A 13707-nucleotide genomic window follows, 5' to 3' on the forward strand; every position below is an offset into this window, starting at 1 on the left:
ATCCCAAAATTCCCATTGGGGGTGGAAAAACCATCGGGAATTCCACTGAGCATTCCCAAAATTCCCATCAAAAATCCCAGGGAATTCCCAAAATTCCCATCAAAAATCCCAGGGAATTCCCAAAATTCCCAGTGAGGATTAAAAATAAACTTTGGAATCTCACTGAATTCCAAAATTCTCATCAGGGAGGAAAAAAAAAACTTTGGGAATTCCACTGAACATTCCCAAAATTTCCATTGAGGTGGAAAAAACTTTGGGGATCCCCTTGAGTTCCCAAAATTCCCATTGGGAATCGTCCTGAATTCCCAAAATTCCCATCGGGAGTGAAAAAATCTTTGGGAATTGCAGTGAACATTCCCAAAATTCCCGTTAGGGATGAAAAAACCGTTGTGAATCCCAATGAATTCCCAAAATTCCCATTGGGGTGAAGAAAACTTTGGGAATTCCACAGAACATTCCCAAAATTCCCTTTGGGGGTGAAGGAAACTTTGGGAATCCTCCTGAATTCCCAAAATTCCCATTGGGAATTGCATTGAGCATTCCCAAAATTCCCTTTGGGGGTGACAAAAACCTTTGGGAATGACACCGAACATTCCCAAAATTCCGATTGGGAATTCTGATCCCAAAATTTTGATTGGGAATCCCCCTGAATTCCCAAAACTCCCACTTGGGGGTGAAGAAACCTTTGGGAATTTCCCTGAATTCCTGAAATTCCCACCGGGAATCGCTCTGAGCATTCCCAAAGTTCCCTTTGGGACTCGGACTGAACATTCCTGGAATTCCTATCAGGAATTGCCCTGAGCATTCCCGGAACTCTCAGAATTCCCACTGGAATCACCCTGAGCACTCTCGAGGTTCCCTTTGGGTATCTCTCCGAGCACTCCTGGAATTCCCAACAGGAATTGCTCCTGGAATTCCTCTCAGGAATTGCTCCAAGCACTCCTGGAATTCCCACCGGGAATTGCTCCTGGAATTCCTCTCAGGAATTGCTCCAAGCACTCATGGAATTCCCACCAGGAATCGCCCTGAGCACTCCCGAGGTTCCCTTTGGGAATTGCTCCCTCCCAGAATTCCCCTTGGGACTCGCTCTGAGCACTCCTGGAATTCCCGTCGGGAATCGCTCTGAGCATTCCCGGAGTTCCTGCCGGGACTTGGAGTTCCCGCCAGGAATTGCTCCGAGCACTCCTGGAATTCCCCTTGGGACTTGCCCTGAGCATTCCCGAGGTTCCCTTTGGGAATCGCTCCCTCCCGGAATTCCTGTCGGGATCATTCTGAGCGCTCCCAGAATTCCCACCGGGAATCGCTCCGAGCACTCCCGAGGTTCCCCTGGGCATCGCTCCCTCCCGGAATTCCCACCGGGAATCACTCTGAGCATTCCCAGAGTTCCCGCCGGGACTCAGAATTCCCGCCGGGAATCGCCCCGTGCACTGCCGGAGTCCCCTCGGGACTGGCCCTGAGCGCTCTGGGTGTTCCCGCTGGGATTCGGAATTCCTGCCGGGATTCGCTCCGAGCACTCCCAGAGTTCCCCTCGGGACTCACCCTGAGCATTCCCGAGATTCCCCTGGGAATCGCTCCCTCCCGGAATTCCCACCGGGAATCCCTCCGAGCACTCCCGAGGTTCCCCAGGGAATCGCTCCCTCCCGGAATTCCCGCCGGGAATCGCTCTGAGCACTCCCGAGGTTCCCCAGGGCATCGCTCCCTCCCGGAATTCCCACCGGGACTCGCTCTGAGCACTCCCGAGGTTCCCCAGGGCACCGCTCCCTCCCGGAATTCCCGCCGGGAATCCCTCCGAGCACTCCCGAGGTTCCCCAGGGCACCGCTCCCTCCCGGAATTCCCGCCGCGGTGCCCCTGACCTTCGGCGGCGCGGCCGGGCCGGCGGGCGGTGCCGGGCGATCTCCGGGGCCTGGGGCTGCCTCTGAGGGCGCCGCGGGGCCGCTGCGGGGAGCGGGAGCGGCTGCGGGAGCGGCTGCGGGGCCGCTGCGGGTGCCGCGGGCTGCGGGAGCGCGGCCGCCGCGCCCGGCCGGGGCTGCGCGAGCGCGAGCGGCGGCGGCGCGCGGGGCCCGCGGGGCCGCGGCAGCGGCGGCGGGACGGGGAGCGGCCGGGGCTGCACGAGGCCGAGCGGCGGCGCGGCGTGCGGTTCTCCTTGCGCTCCGCGGCGTGCCTGCGGGAACCGGGAGAGACGGAGAGACACGGCGTGAGAGCGGGACGGGAACGGCGGGAAGGGAGAGCGGATTGGGATGATTGTGGGGTTGGGAAAGGGGGAAATGGGGATATGGGATTGGGAAAGGGGATTGGGAAAGGGGAAATGGGATTGGGGATATGGGATTGGGAAAGTGGATTGGGAAAGGGGATTGGGAAAGGGGATATGGGATTGGGAATATGGGATTGGGAAAGGGGAAATGGGATTGGGGATATGGGATTGGGGATATGGGACTGAAAATATGGGATTGGGAAAGGGGACTGGGAAAGGGGAAATGGGATTGGGGATATGGGACTGGAGATATGGGATATGGGATTGGGGATATGGGACTGGGAAAGGGGATTGGGAAAGGGGAAATGGGATTGGGGATATGGGATTGGGGATATGGGACTGAAAATATGGGATTGGGAAAGGGGATATGGGATATGGGATTGGGAAAGGGGATTGGGAAAGGGGAAATGGGATTGGGGATATGGGACTGGAGATATGGGATATGGGATTGGGGATATGGGATTGGGAAAGGGGATTGGAACTGGGGGAAATGGGATATGGGATAGCAAAAGGGGATACGGGATTGGGAAAGGGAATTGGGATTGGGAAAGGGGATTTGGGATTGGGAAAGGGAATTGGAACTGGGGGAAATGGGATATGGGATTGGGAAAGGGGATTGGGAAAGGGGATAGGGGATTGGGGATATGGGACTGGAGATATGGGATATGGGATTGGGGATATGGGATATGGGATTGGGAAAGGGGAAATGGGATTGGGAAAGGGGATTTGGGATTAGGCAAGGGGATTGGGATTGGGGGAAATGGGGATATGGGACTGGGAAAGGGAAAGGGGATATGGGATTGGGAAAGCGGATTTGGATTGGGGGAAATGGGGATATGGGATTGGGAAAGGGGGTTGGGATTGGGGATATGGGACTGAGAAAGGAATTGGGATTGGGAAAGGGAATTGGGATTGGGAAAGGGGATTTGGGATTGGAAAAGGGGATTGGGATTGGAAAAGGGGATTTAGGATTGGGAAAGGGGATTTAGGATTGGGAAAGGGGATTGGAACTGGGGGAAATGTGGATTGGAACAGGGAAAAGGATAGGGATAGGGATTGGGGGAAATGGGGAATAAGGGATTGGGAATGGGGATTGGGATTGGGGGAAAAGGGGAATATGGGATTGGGAAAGGGGATATGGGATTGGGGATATGGGATTGGGAAAGGGAATGTGGGACTGGGGGAAATGGGGATTTGGGGAAAAGAGAATTTGGGAAAAAGGGAAATTTGAGAAAAGGGAGACATGAGATTTCTGGGAAAAGGGGGAAATGGGGATTTGGGAAAAGGGGGATTTGGGAAAAGGGGGGAAATGAGATTTCTGGGAAAAGACATTTGGGGAAAAGGGGAATTTGGGAAAAGGGAGATGTGAGATTTCTGGGGAAAGGAAGAAATAAGAAAAAAAACCAGGAAAAAAACTGGACAAAACTAAAAAAATCTGGATTAAACTGGGGAAAAAAACTGAAAAAAAAGGAAAAAAATGGAAAAATGGATTAAACTGGAATAAAGGGGATAAAACTGAATAAAATCTGACTAAACTGGGGAAATGGATAAAACTGGAAAAATGGACAAAACTGGACAAAACTGGATCGAATTGGACTAATCCGGACTAATGTGGAAAAAATGGAAAAAAAAGGAAAAAATTGGGAAAAAATGGGAAAAAAATGGGAAAAAAATGGGAAAAATTGGGAAAAATTGGAAAAAATTGGGAAAAAAATGGAAAAAAAATTGGGGGAAATTGGGGGAAAATGGGGGAAAATTGGGGAAAATGGGGAAAAATGGGGAAAAATTGGGGAAAATTGGGAAAAATGGAATAAAACTGATAAAATTGGACAAAATTGGAAAAATAGACAAAACTGGACTAAAGTGGATAAAATTGGACTAATGTGAAGTAATGTGGACTAAACTGGAAAAAAATGGGGAAAAAAGGAAAAAATTGGGGAAAAAAAAGGAAAAAATTGAAAAAATTGGAAAAAAAAAGGAAAATGGATAAAATTGGATAAAACTGGGAAAAGGATAAAACTAGACTAATCTGGATAAACTGGAAAATTGGGAAAAAATGGAAAAAAAAAAAACCAGAAGAAATGGAAAAACTGGATTAAACTAGAAAAAAAATGGAAAAAATTATAAAATTGGAAAAACCTGGATAAAAATATGTGGAATTTAAGGTCGCTCCAACCCAAACCAGCTCGGAATTCTATGGAATTTGGGACAAAATCCCATAAAAAGCTCCTAAAATTTTATAATCAAAATGTGACCTCGTGGAGAGGGGTTGGAGGGGGCAAATGATTGGTAAAAATGAATTAATTAGTGAGTAATTAAAGGAATTCAAATCCCAAGGTACCTGTTGGAGGAGTGAGCCTCAGGATTCCACTCGGGATATCTGTCGGTGACAAAGGGAAAAATGTCAGCGGGAAAACCAAAATTCCCAAAAAAAAAAAAAGGATTTTTTTCAGCTTTTGGGATCCCAAAAGCACCAAATGTTGATTTCTGTTTGTGCAAGAGGGGTTGGATGGGAATTGGGATGGTGGGAATGCCCCTGGATGGGATTTAGGGTTCCTCCCATCCCAAATCATTCCAGGATTTTGGAATCCCTTTTGGCTCTGGGAGAAGTGGGAACGTTCACCTGGAGAAGGGAAAACTCTGAGGGATTCCAAAGGGGAGCTGGGATTTTGGGATGGTTCAGGATTGGATCCCACAGGGTGTTTGAAATCCCAAAGCTTTTTTTGGGGTGGGGGGAGAATCCAGGGAAATTTTGGGGCTGCCCCAAATCCCTGGAACGTCCAAGGCCGGGCTTGGAGCAACCTGGGATAGGAGAAGGTGGGAATGGGATGGGATTTAGGGTCCCTTCCAACCCAAACCATTCCAGGATTCTGGAGCCCCTCTGCTCTGGGAGAGCTGGGAATGTTCCCCTGGAGAAGGGAAAATTCCAGGGAATGCTCAGAGTCCCTGAAGGGGCTCCAGGAGAGCTGGAGAGGGACTGGGGAGAAGGGACAGAGGGACAGGAGGCAGGGAGTGGCTCCCACTGGGAAAGGGGAGATTGGGCTGGGATCTTGGCCAGGAATTCCTGGCTGGAATTCCCAGAGAATCCCTGGATCCCTGGGAATGTCCCAGGCCAGGTTGGACATTGGGGCTTGGATCCACCTGGGACAGGGTTGGAATTGTTGGGATTTAAAGGTCCCTCCCCCAGCATTCCACGGTCTCCAGTGGATCCCCAATGGTTTCCCAATGGATCCCAAATGGATCCCCAGTGGGTTCCAAATGGATTCCCAAGAGATCCCAATGGATCCCCAGTGGGTTTTTGATGGGTTTCCAGTGGATTCCCAATGGGTTCCCAATTGATTACCAATGTGTTCCCAACGGATCCCCAGTGGGTTCCCAACAGATTCCCAATGAGTTTCCAGTGGATCCCCAGTGGATTTCCAATGCATTCCCATCGTATCCCCAATGGATCCCAAATTTATCCACAGTGGATCCCCAATGGTTTCCCCGTTGGTTCTCAGTGGATTCCAATGGGTTTCCGGTGGATCCTCAGTGGATCCCAAATTGATTCACAATGGATCCAAAGTGGATTTCCAACAGATTCCCAGTGCATCCCCAATGGATTCACAATGGATCCCCAGTGGATTTCCAATGCATTCCCAGCAGATTTCCAATGGACTCCCAGGGGGTTCCCAGTGGATCCCCAATGGACCCCCAGCGGATCCCCAGCAGATTCCCAATGGATCCCCAGTGGTTTCCCAATGGATTCCAAACAGATCCCCAGTGGTTTCCCAATGCATTCCCAATGTGTTCCCAGCAGATCCCCAATGGATTCCCATTGGGTTCCCAACGGATTTCCAGTGGATTCCCAGCAGATTCCCAATGGATCCCCAGTGGATCCCTTACTGTTGGCGCAGCCTGCGGCAGCTCTCGAGGTGGGCGGGGTTGTTCTGGTGCAGGATCCAGTCCTGGGGGAAAAGAGAACATTGGGAAAAGCGGGATCAGGCTGGGAACCCGCGGGATCGTCCCGATCCCTCGGCGCTGCATTTTTCACTCTCCAGCCCCTTTTTACCTCGGAAAAGTCAAATTTCCATGGAATTCAGGCAGGAGGTTAAAAGCTGATTATCACTGCTCCAGAACAAAAGCCTCAATTAAATCAATTAATTCAATGAATTGATTAAACTTAATCGATTAATCAAATCAATTAATTCAATGAATTTATTAAATTAAATCAATTCATTAACTCAATCCATTAAATCAATTCATTAAATCAATTAATTCAATGAATTTATTAAATTAATTAAATCAATTCATTAACTCAATTAAATCAATTCATTAAATCAATTAATTCACAGAATTTATTGAATTAATTCGTTGAATCAGTTCATTAAATCAATTAATTCATCAATTAACCCACCCCCACGCTGGGGGTGGCAGCAGCACGTGGATCACCAGAGGCTGCTCCAAAAAAAATCAGAAGGAAAAGGAAGAAATCCGCGATTTGCTGTCACATCCGTGAGCAATTCCAGCTCCCTCTAAATGTGCCACGTCCACATCCAATCTCATTCCCAGCCCGGGATTTCCGTGCCTGGAGCTCTGGGAATGTTCAGCTCCCATCATGTCACAGCTCAAAGGTCATTCCAGAGCCTCGGGATGTTTTTCACGCTCGTTTATCGTTTAAAAAATCCGATAAAAATAGGATTTAATTCCATATAAAAGTCCCTAAACTCGGGTTTAACTGGGAATATTGACGGGGAGCTGGGAAAAAAAGGAGGCAGGAGAACTCTGGAAATTCTTGGAAACTCTGGAATTCTTCAAGGTGGAACATCACCAATGATAATTATTAAATATCCTTGGGGGAAAAAAAAAAAATCAACTTCCAGCTGCTCTTACAGCACAAAATCCAATCAAATATGGATTAATTAATATAAAATAACGGACCTGAAGAATCGGGATGATGGAATAATTCCCATGAGGATAAAGCAGCAATTTCAGCATTCCAAGCTGGAATTTTCCCTAATTCCAGGCCATCCCTAAGCAATCCCATTCCCAAGGATCCGGATTTTTCCGGGTTTGAATTTAACCAGGATAAACCAAAGCTGTTCCTCAAGGAATACTTGGTGGGGATGAAAAGGGAATTTGACTCCCAGAATTCCAATTCCATGGTGCCAGAGGGAATTTGACTCCCAGAATTCCAATTCCATGGTCCCAAGGAGGGGTTTTGGCTCCCAAATCTCTCCAGCTGCTGATCCAAGACTTTTGGGCATCTCCTTCCCCTCGCCAGGTCCTCAGCAGCCAAAACCCTCTGGATTTATGGATTTTCCTCTTCTTTGCACCATTCCTGGCTCTTCCCACTCTTTGGGAATATTCCACTGTCCACAGAATCCAAAACCCTCTGGATTTATGGGTTTTCCTCCTTTTTGCCTCATTCCTGGCTCTTCCCACTCTTTGGGAATATTCCACTGCCCATGGAATCATCATGGAATGGCTGGGTTGGAAGGGAACCTAAAGATGATCCCAGGTTGCTCCAAATCCCATCCAACCCTGATTTGGACATTCCAGGGATGGAGCAGCCGCGATTTTTCCGGTGATCCCAAGAAATCCTTCCCCTAAAAGTACAGGATCCCTTCCCATCAAATCTTGGTGAGAGGAAAAATTCCATCCAAACTCCTCCATTCCCACTTTCCCTAATTCCATCCCAACCTCCTCTCACTCATGGATCACCACCAAGAAATCCTGGAAGCAGAAGGTGATGGAGCAAAGTGTCCAATAAAGGAATTCCAAGTGCAAATCTTCCCGGAAAACAGAAAATTCCGAGGATTTCACAGATTCAAGGTCCAAGGAGGCGTCGCCCCCAACTTTGAAGGGATTTAGGGAATAAAAGTGGATAAAAATAAGGATAAATCCCATCCCTCGTGCTGGGAATGTTTCAAATCCACTTCATTCCGGATGTGATGGGATTGAGGATGAAGGAATCGTTGTTATTCCAAGGAATCTGCTCCATCCAAGACGTGAAGTGTTTGGAGAAGGAGGAATCCCACAAATCCCGCTTTGTTATTCCGACGGGACGCGATTCCGAGCGGAAACCGAACCTGCTCCGTGGAACATCCGTAAAATTGAGATTTTGAGGATTTGGGAAATTAGAATTGAAAGGGAACATCAGGGGGTCAGACTCCACCTATCCCAGAGTGGAACTGGGAATTTTGCCCTAAAAAAAGATCCAGAACACGAAGATTTTTGGGAATACCTGGTCCAAGCATCGATTTTTGCCTCAAATTCCGATTTTAATGCCCAAAAATCCACCTTGGTGGGGCTGCACCTCCTTAGAGCCAACCCTGAGGATCCCACAGGAACATTCCTCAAGATCAGAGTCCAACCTCTCACCACATCCCTTCCTGCCTGAGATCAAAATGAGGCCAAATCTGTCAAATTCTGGTGCTGCCCCAACCCCACCTTCCATGGACATCTCCACAAATTTCCACCATTTTTTCCATAAATTCCCAACATTTTGGACCTGCCTGCCTCCAAGTTGAAAATGATCCATTTTCCATAAAAAACTCTGGATGCAGGTGGGAAATACCAAAACTTGTGGCTTCTGAACCAAAAAAAAAAAAAAAAAAAAAAAAAAAACAAACCCAACCCAAAACACTTTAAAATGTACCAGAAATGACATCCAGGAGGGGTTTTTCCCAGGGAAAATTCAGCTTCCGGAGTTTTGGCAGGGCCAAGTTGGAGGGATGATGTTTGGATGAATATCCCACATCCAGGTGGGAACCTCTGGGTTTCATATTCCAATGGCTGGAATTCTCTTCCCATGGGCAATGTGGCGTGGTCAGATGTAAAATGAGTCAATCCAAGAACAGATTAAAAAACTCCATGGAAAAAAACACAGAAAAATCCATGGAAAAAAGGAGCTCAGCACCAACAGCCTGAACTCGGAATCCATCACTGGAATTTTGTTTTCAAGGTCAAGTGTGGGATAAAAAAGATTTTCCTCGCTGGGCACCTTCATCTGATGTTGGTTCCTGTTATCTTGGAATCATGGAATGGTTTGGGTTGGAAGGGACCTTAAATCCCATCCCATTCCCACCCCCTGCCATGGCAGAGAGACCTTCCCTAATCCCAGGTGGATCCAAATCCATCCAACCTGGCCTTGGGCACTGCCAGGGATCCAGGGGCAGCCATGGCAAATCTGGGAATTCCAGCCCAGCCCCTCCCCACCCTCCCAGCCAGGAATTCCTTGCCAAGATCCCAGCCCAATCTCCCCTTTCCCACTGGGAGCCATTCCCTGGCTCCTGTCCCTCTGTCCCTTGTCCCCAGTCCCTCTCCAGCTCTCCTGGAGCCCCTTCAGGAGCTCTGAGCATTCCTTGGAATTTTCCCTTCTTCAGTGGAACATTCCCAGTATTCCCAGCCTGGCTCCAGAGCAGCTCCAGGTCCTCCTGACGTTGCCCCAAAGCTGGAGGCAGCTCTGCAGGTGGGGTCTCACCTGGGCAGAATTCCCACCTTTCCCACTGCGGGATCAGCCCAGGGCACAGGGATCTGTCCGGGACATTTGGAGTGTCCCATCCATGACACCCCAAGTCCTTCTCCCAAGGCTGCTCCCATCGGTCTCTTCCCATCTCGGATCTGGGCTGGGATTGTCCTGCCCCAGGAACTCCTGCCCTCGCTGAGCCTCACGAGGTTGGGATGGTCCCACCTCTCCAGGTGCGATCCCAGTGCAGAGCTTGGTGTCACCTTCACCGTGCCAAGGGTGACCGATCCCGGTGTCCTTGTCACCGACGGAGACGTTGAACGGTGCCGATCCCAATCCCGGGGTGGTTGGTCCCACCGGGGCACGGAGCTGGTGACAACTCTAGGTGCCACCATCCAGTCCCGAGTGCTCCATCCATGAAATCCCTTTCTCCAGGCCGGGGACAGCGATGGTGCGTGGGACAGCATCAAATGTCTGAAGTGCTTGGGAATCACCAGATCTGGTGGCTCTTCCAACCTGAGGTCCCATCCAGCCCTCCCAGAATGGGACAGGGAATGGTTGAGAAGACAAACCTTGGAATGTCCAAGTCATCTCCAACCACCCGAAACCGAATGGAGTCGCTGAACTGCAGAGCTGGAGTTGAGAGGAATTCTTCGATCTCTGCGATTCGTGGATACACCAGCTGGATGTTTCTTCATCAAAGTTTTATTTTTGGGATAAAAACTCCCAACCTGTTGTGGGTTCTTCTGCACCAGGGCTGGTCCTGGGAGGTCTCCTGTGTCCCTGGGAGACAAACACCAAACACTTCCCAAAGGAAGCGAATCCAGGCCAGAGCTGAAGGACAGGGAGCAGCTCTGGAAGGCTGCAGTAGGATCAGGATTCCTGGGAACACATCCCACCACAGTGCCACCAGGACAAGCTCTCACCATCTTCAGTCCACCCCAAAACCCTCAGCCCCAGCTTATCTGCCAACAGATTTTTAGTGACATTTCCCTCCTTAAAGGAGAGAAAATTCCCATCTAAAACGAGAGAAGGATTCCCATCTAAATTAATTCCTTTTAGCCCTAATTGCTTTTTTCCTTTGTTAACACCCCCCACTTTTGTTTTCCTGTTCAATTTTACCCATTTTAAATCATCCTTCCCATTTCCAGCTGCCCATCTCCATGACCCTCAGTGCTGCCTGGGGAAAAGGGTTTGGGAATTTCTGTTTGTTTTTCCCTAACAAAGCTGTCCCCGTTTTCAGTCAGGTTTTTAATTCACAGCAAACAGAGCCTAAAATCTCCAGGATTTTGCCAAACTACAAAAATCCCTCCCCCACATCCTCTCCACGCTTTGCAATTCAAACACATTAAATAATTATTAATTAATTACTCTCGGTTTTTTTTTTTCATATATGTTCTCCCATATTTTTGACAGCTCAAACCTTGGCCTTTTCCAGGAAAACCCACAGCTTCCAAAACATTTTTTATCTCTCAATAGTCACCATTTTCTCCCTTTATTTTTTTCCTTCAAAGCTGAAGCTGTGATTTCCTTCAAGGCCGAAAGCCCAGCAGGATGAATGGACGCATTTTCCGCGTCGCCCCGAGCCAGCCTCTGGAATATTCAGCGTTGTCACACAGAGCAGATTTGGAAGATGAAATTTCAGGTTCTAAATGGGCTCTTTTGTTTTCAGGCAGAGTTTGGAGGAGGAGGAGGGGCAGGGAATGAACACACAGACATCTCACCCACCCCCAGACATGATTTGAGTCCCCCACACACGACATTAATATTTCGCTCTGCTGCTCGAGGTTTGTTTTGTTGTTTGAAACCCGCTGCAAAGACAGAAATCACTCCAACACTAAAGAAATAAAAATCAACACGTAAAGCAACTCTGAAATGCAGCTGGGAGCAGAACACGCCGTTACAATCGTTTCTAGCACCATTCCCAACACTCAGACTTGGCGACCAGCATCCCAATCCATGGAATTCCCAGGGAAAACAACCAGTGGCAGGAAAAGGTGCCGAGTACACACGTTTAGGGAATAATCTGGGAAAGCCACTCACCTTCATATGAGTGCATTCAAGGTTACACAGAGAACACAAATGTGGGAATATTCGCGGCGACGTGGCATAGTAGTCGTTCATCATGGACGGGGTGGGCAGGTGTTTGCTCTTCTGGTCCGGGAACACGGGTAGCCAGGACGCCTTCACCACCCCGAACGGGGATTTGATGGGCTCCTGTGCCGGCGGGTGGAAGGGTTTGTGGAAGGGTTTGTGGAAGGGTTTGTGTCCCGCCGAGGACCCGCCGGAGGTGCCGGGCGCGGGATGGGGGCCGCCGGTGTCGCGCTGCTTCTGCTCGTGTTGGCTGATGGCGGCCAGGAGCCCGGCCGAGAAGGGCGGCGGCGTCAAGGTCGGCAACACGTGCTGGGACACGGGCGGCTGGACCAGCGGCGGCATCACCGGGGGCAGCAGGGGCTGCGGCAGCGGCGTGGGCAGCAGCGCCGGCAGGATGGGCGGCAGCACCGGCGGCACGGGCGGCTGGGACACCGGCTTCACCACCGGCAGCGCGGCGGGCACGGCGCCGCACAGCACCTGCACCTTGGCCGGCGGCTCGGCCGGGAAAAACGTCGGAGCGGGCGAGGAATCGGCGGGGAAGGCCGGCAGCTTGATGAGGTCTTCGGCCGGGAACACGGGGCTGCACGGCACGTTGGGCGGCGGGCCGGCCACCGGCACGCTCTGCTCCCGCTGGAATTCTTCCCGGTTCTCCGCGCTCGAGCTTTCAGGAGTGTAGACGCGCGCTTCCAGCGGTTCCTCGGGCAGCGCCTCGGGGTTGTAGGTGCAGATCTCCAGCGGGTCCTCGGTGTAGCCGTACTTGCTGGCGTGGCCGTAGTCGATCACTTTGCCCTTGACGACGGCGCCGCTGCTCTCGCCCACCGGCTCCTCCCCCCGGCTCGGAGCGTGCAGGCCGGGCGTGGCGTGGCCCATCTTCCGGATGCGGATCTCCCGCAGGATCCGCGGCATGTTCTCCGGCGTCAGCTGGTCGTCGGGGTAGCGGCTCAGCTCCTCCAGGTCTTCGTTGGACAGCCCGAAGCTCGCTAAAATGCTGGAGGCGCTTTCGGGCGTGTAGCGGTTCTGGGGGTTGGAACTCTGCTCCAAAACCGGCGCCGGGATGAGCGGCTTCGGCCCGGCGGTGCCGGCGGGGCAGGGGCCGCCATCCCAGCGACTGGCACGCGGGTCTCCCTTCTGCTCCTGGTGCAGGCTGGTCTTCTCCTTGACTTTCCTGGGATCGGCCCTGTGCAGCGTGACGCGGACGTTGATCCTCTGCGAACCCGTCCACTGCAGCGCGTCCTGCCCCAACAATCTCTGGGGCGCTCCTTGGGGCGTCGCGGGCGCGGCTTTCCTGGGCGGCCCCGCCGCGCCTCTGGCCCCGAAAGCTGCCGGGGTTTTGGTGCCCGACGGGTTGGGTCCTCTAGGCCTCGGGGGCAAGGTTCCTCTGGGGCTAAACATTGCGTCTTTCAGCAATGCCTGGCGGACGCCAGCGTGGGGAGGTGCCCGCCCGCCGCTGGCTGCCAAGTGCTGGAGAGCCAAGTGGGTCTTAATTTGGGCAAGCTGAAAAGGAGGAGGGCCCAACACAAGGGGGCTGGCAAGGCCAAGGTTCAGGGAATTCACAAGTGGTGCGAAACTTTCCAAGAACAACACAAAGCTGCAAGTTAAAAGACAAGGATTAGATGGGTCATCTTTGGCACCTGCTCACAGCGGCTTCTAGGACGGGGAGAAAAGCAACCCGAGGCACGGAAGCGGGATTTGCACCACAGTTTAAAGCACTCAAAATTCACAAAAAAAAAAAATGTTTTCTTTCACTGTTTAAAATCTTAAATATAGAGAACAGCTGATTAATCAATCAAACAGGTGATTAACAAGCTTAACCCAACAAATTGGACATCACAGGGAACACAACCGGTGGTGACACTTGCAACAGCATCGCTTAAAACCTGGCGTTTCACTTCTTTGTGACAACAGAGTTTG

The 13707-nt window shown here is 50.8% G+C and overlaps 1 protein-coding gene across 1 annotated transcript in view; it reads right to left on the reverse strand.

The window, feature by feature from the left end:
• ZNF638 (zinc finger protein 638) overlaps positions 1–13269 on the reverse strand; it is a 50690-nt gene extending 37421 nt beyond the window's left edge. Inside the window, exons 1-5 of the mRNA XM_053976689.1 lie at positions 11746–13269; positions 6138–6199; positions 4594–4632; positions 2066–2162; positions 1855–1936 (exon numbers count right to left, since the gene is read on the reverse strand). Coding sequence (XP_053832664.1) covers positions 1855–1936; positions 2066–2162; positions 4594–4632; positions 6138–6199; positions 11746–13188 — 1723 coding nt within the window. The 5' untranslated portion in view covers positions 13189–13269. The remainder of the gene's footprint in view (positions 1–1854; positions 1937–2065; positions 2163–4593; positions 4633–6137; positions 6200–11745) is intronic.
• Between the last annotated feature and the right edge of the window lie 438 nt (positions 13270–13707).

The sequence above is a fragment of the Vidua macroura genome, chromosome 4 (assembly GCF_024509145.1).
Source record: "Vidua macroura isolate BioBank_ID:100142 chromosome 4, ASM2450914v1, whole genome shotgun sequence".
Taxonomy (NCBI): domain Eukaryota; kingdom Metazoa; phylum Chordata; class Aves; order Passeriformes; family Viduidae; genus Vidua; species Vidua macroura.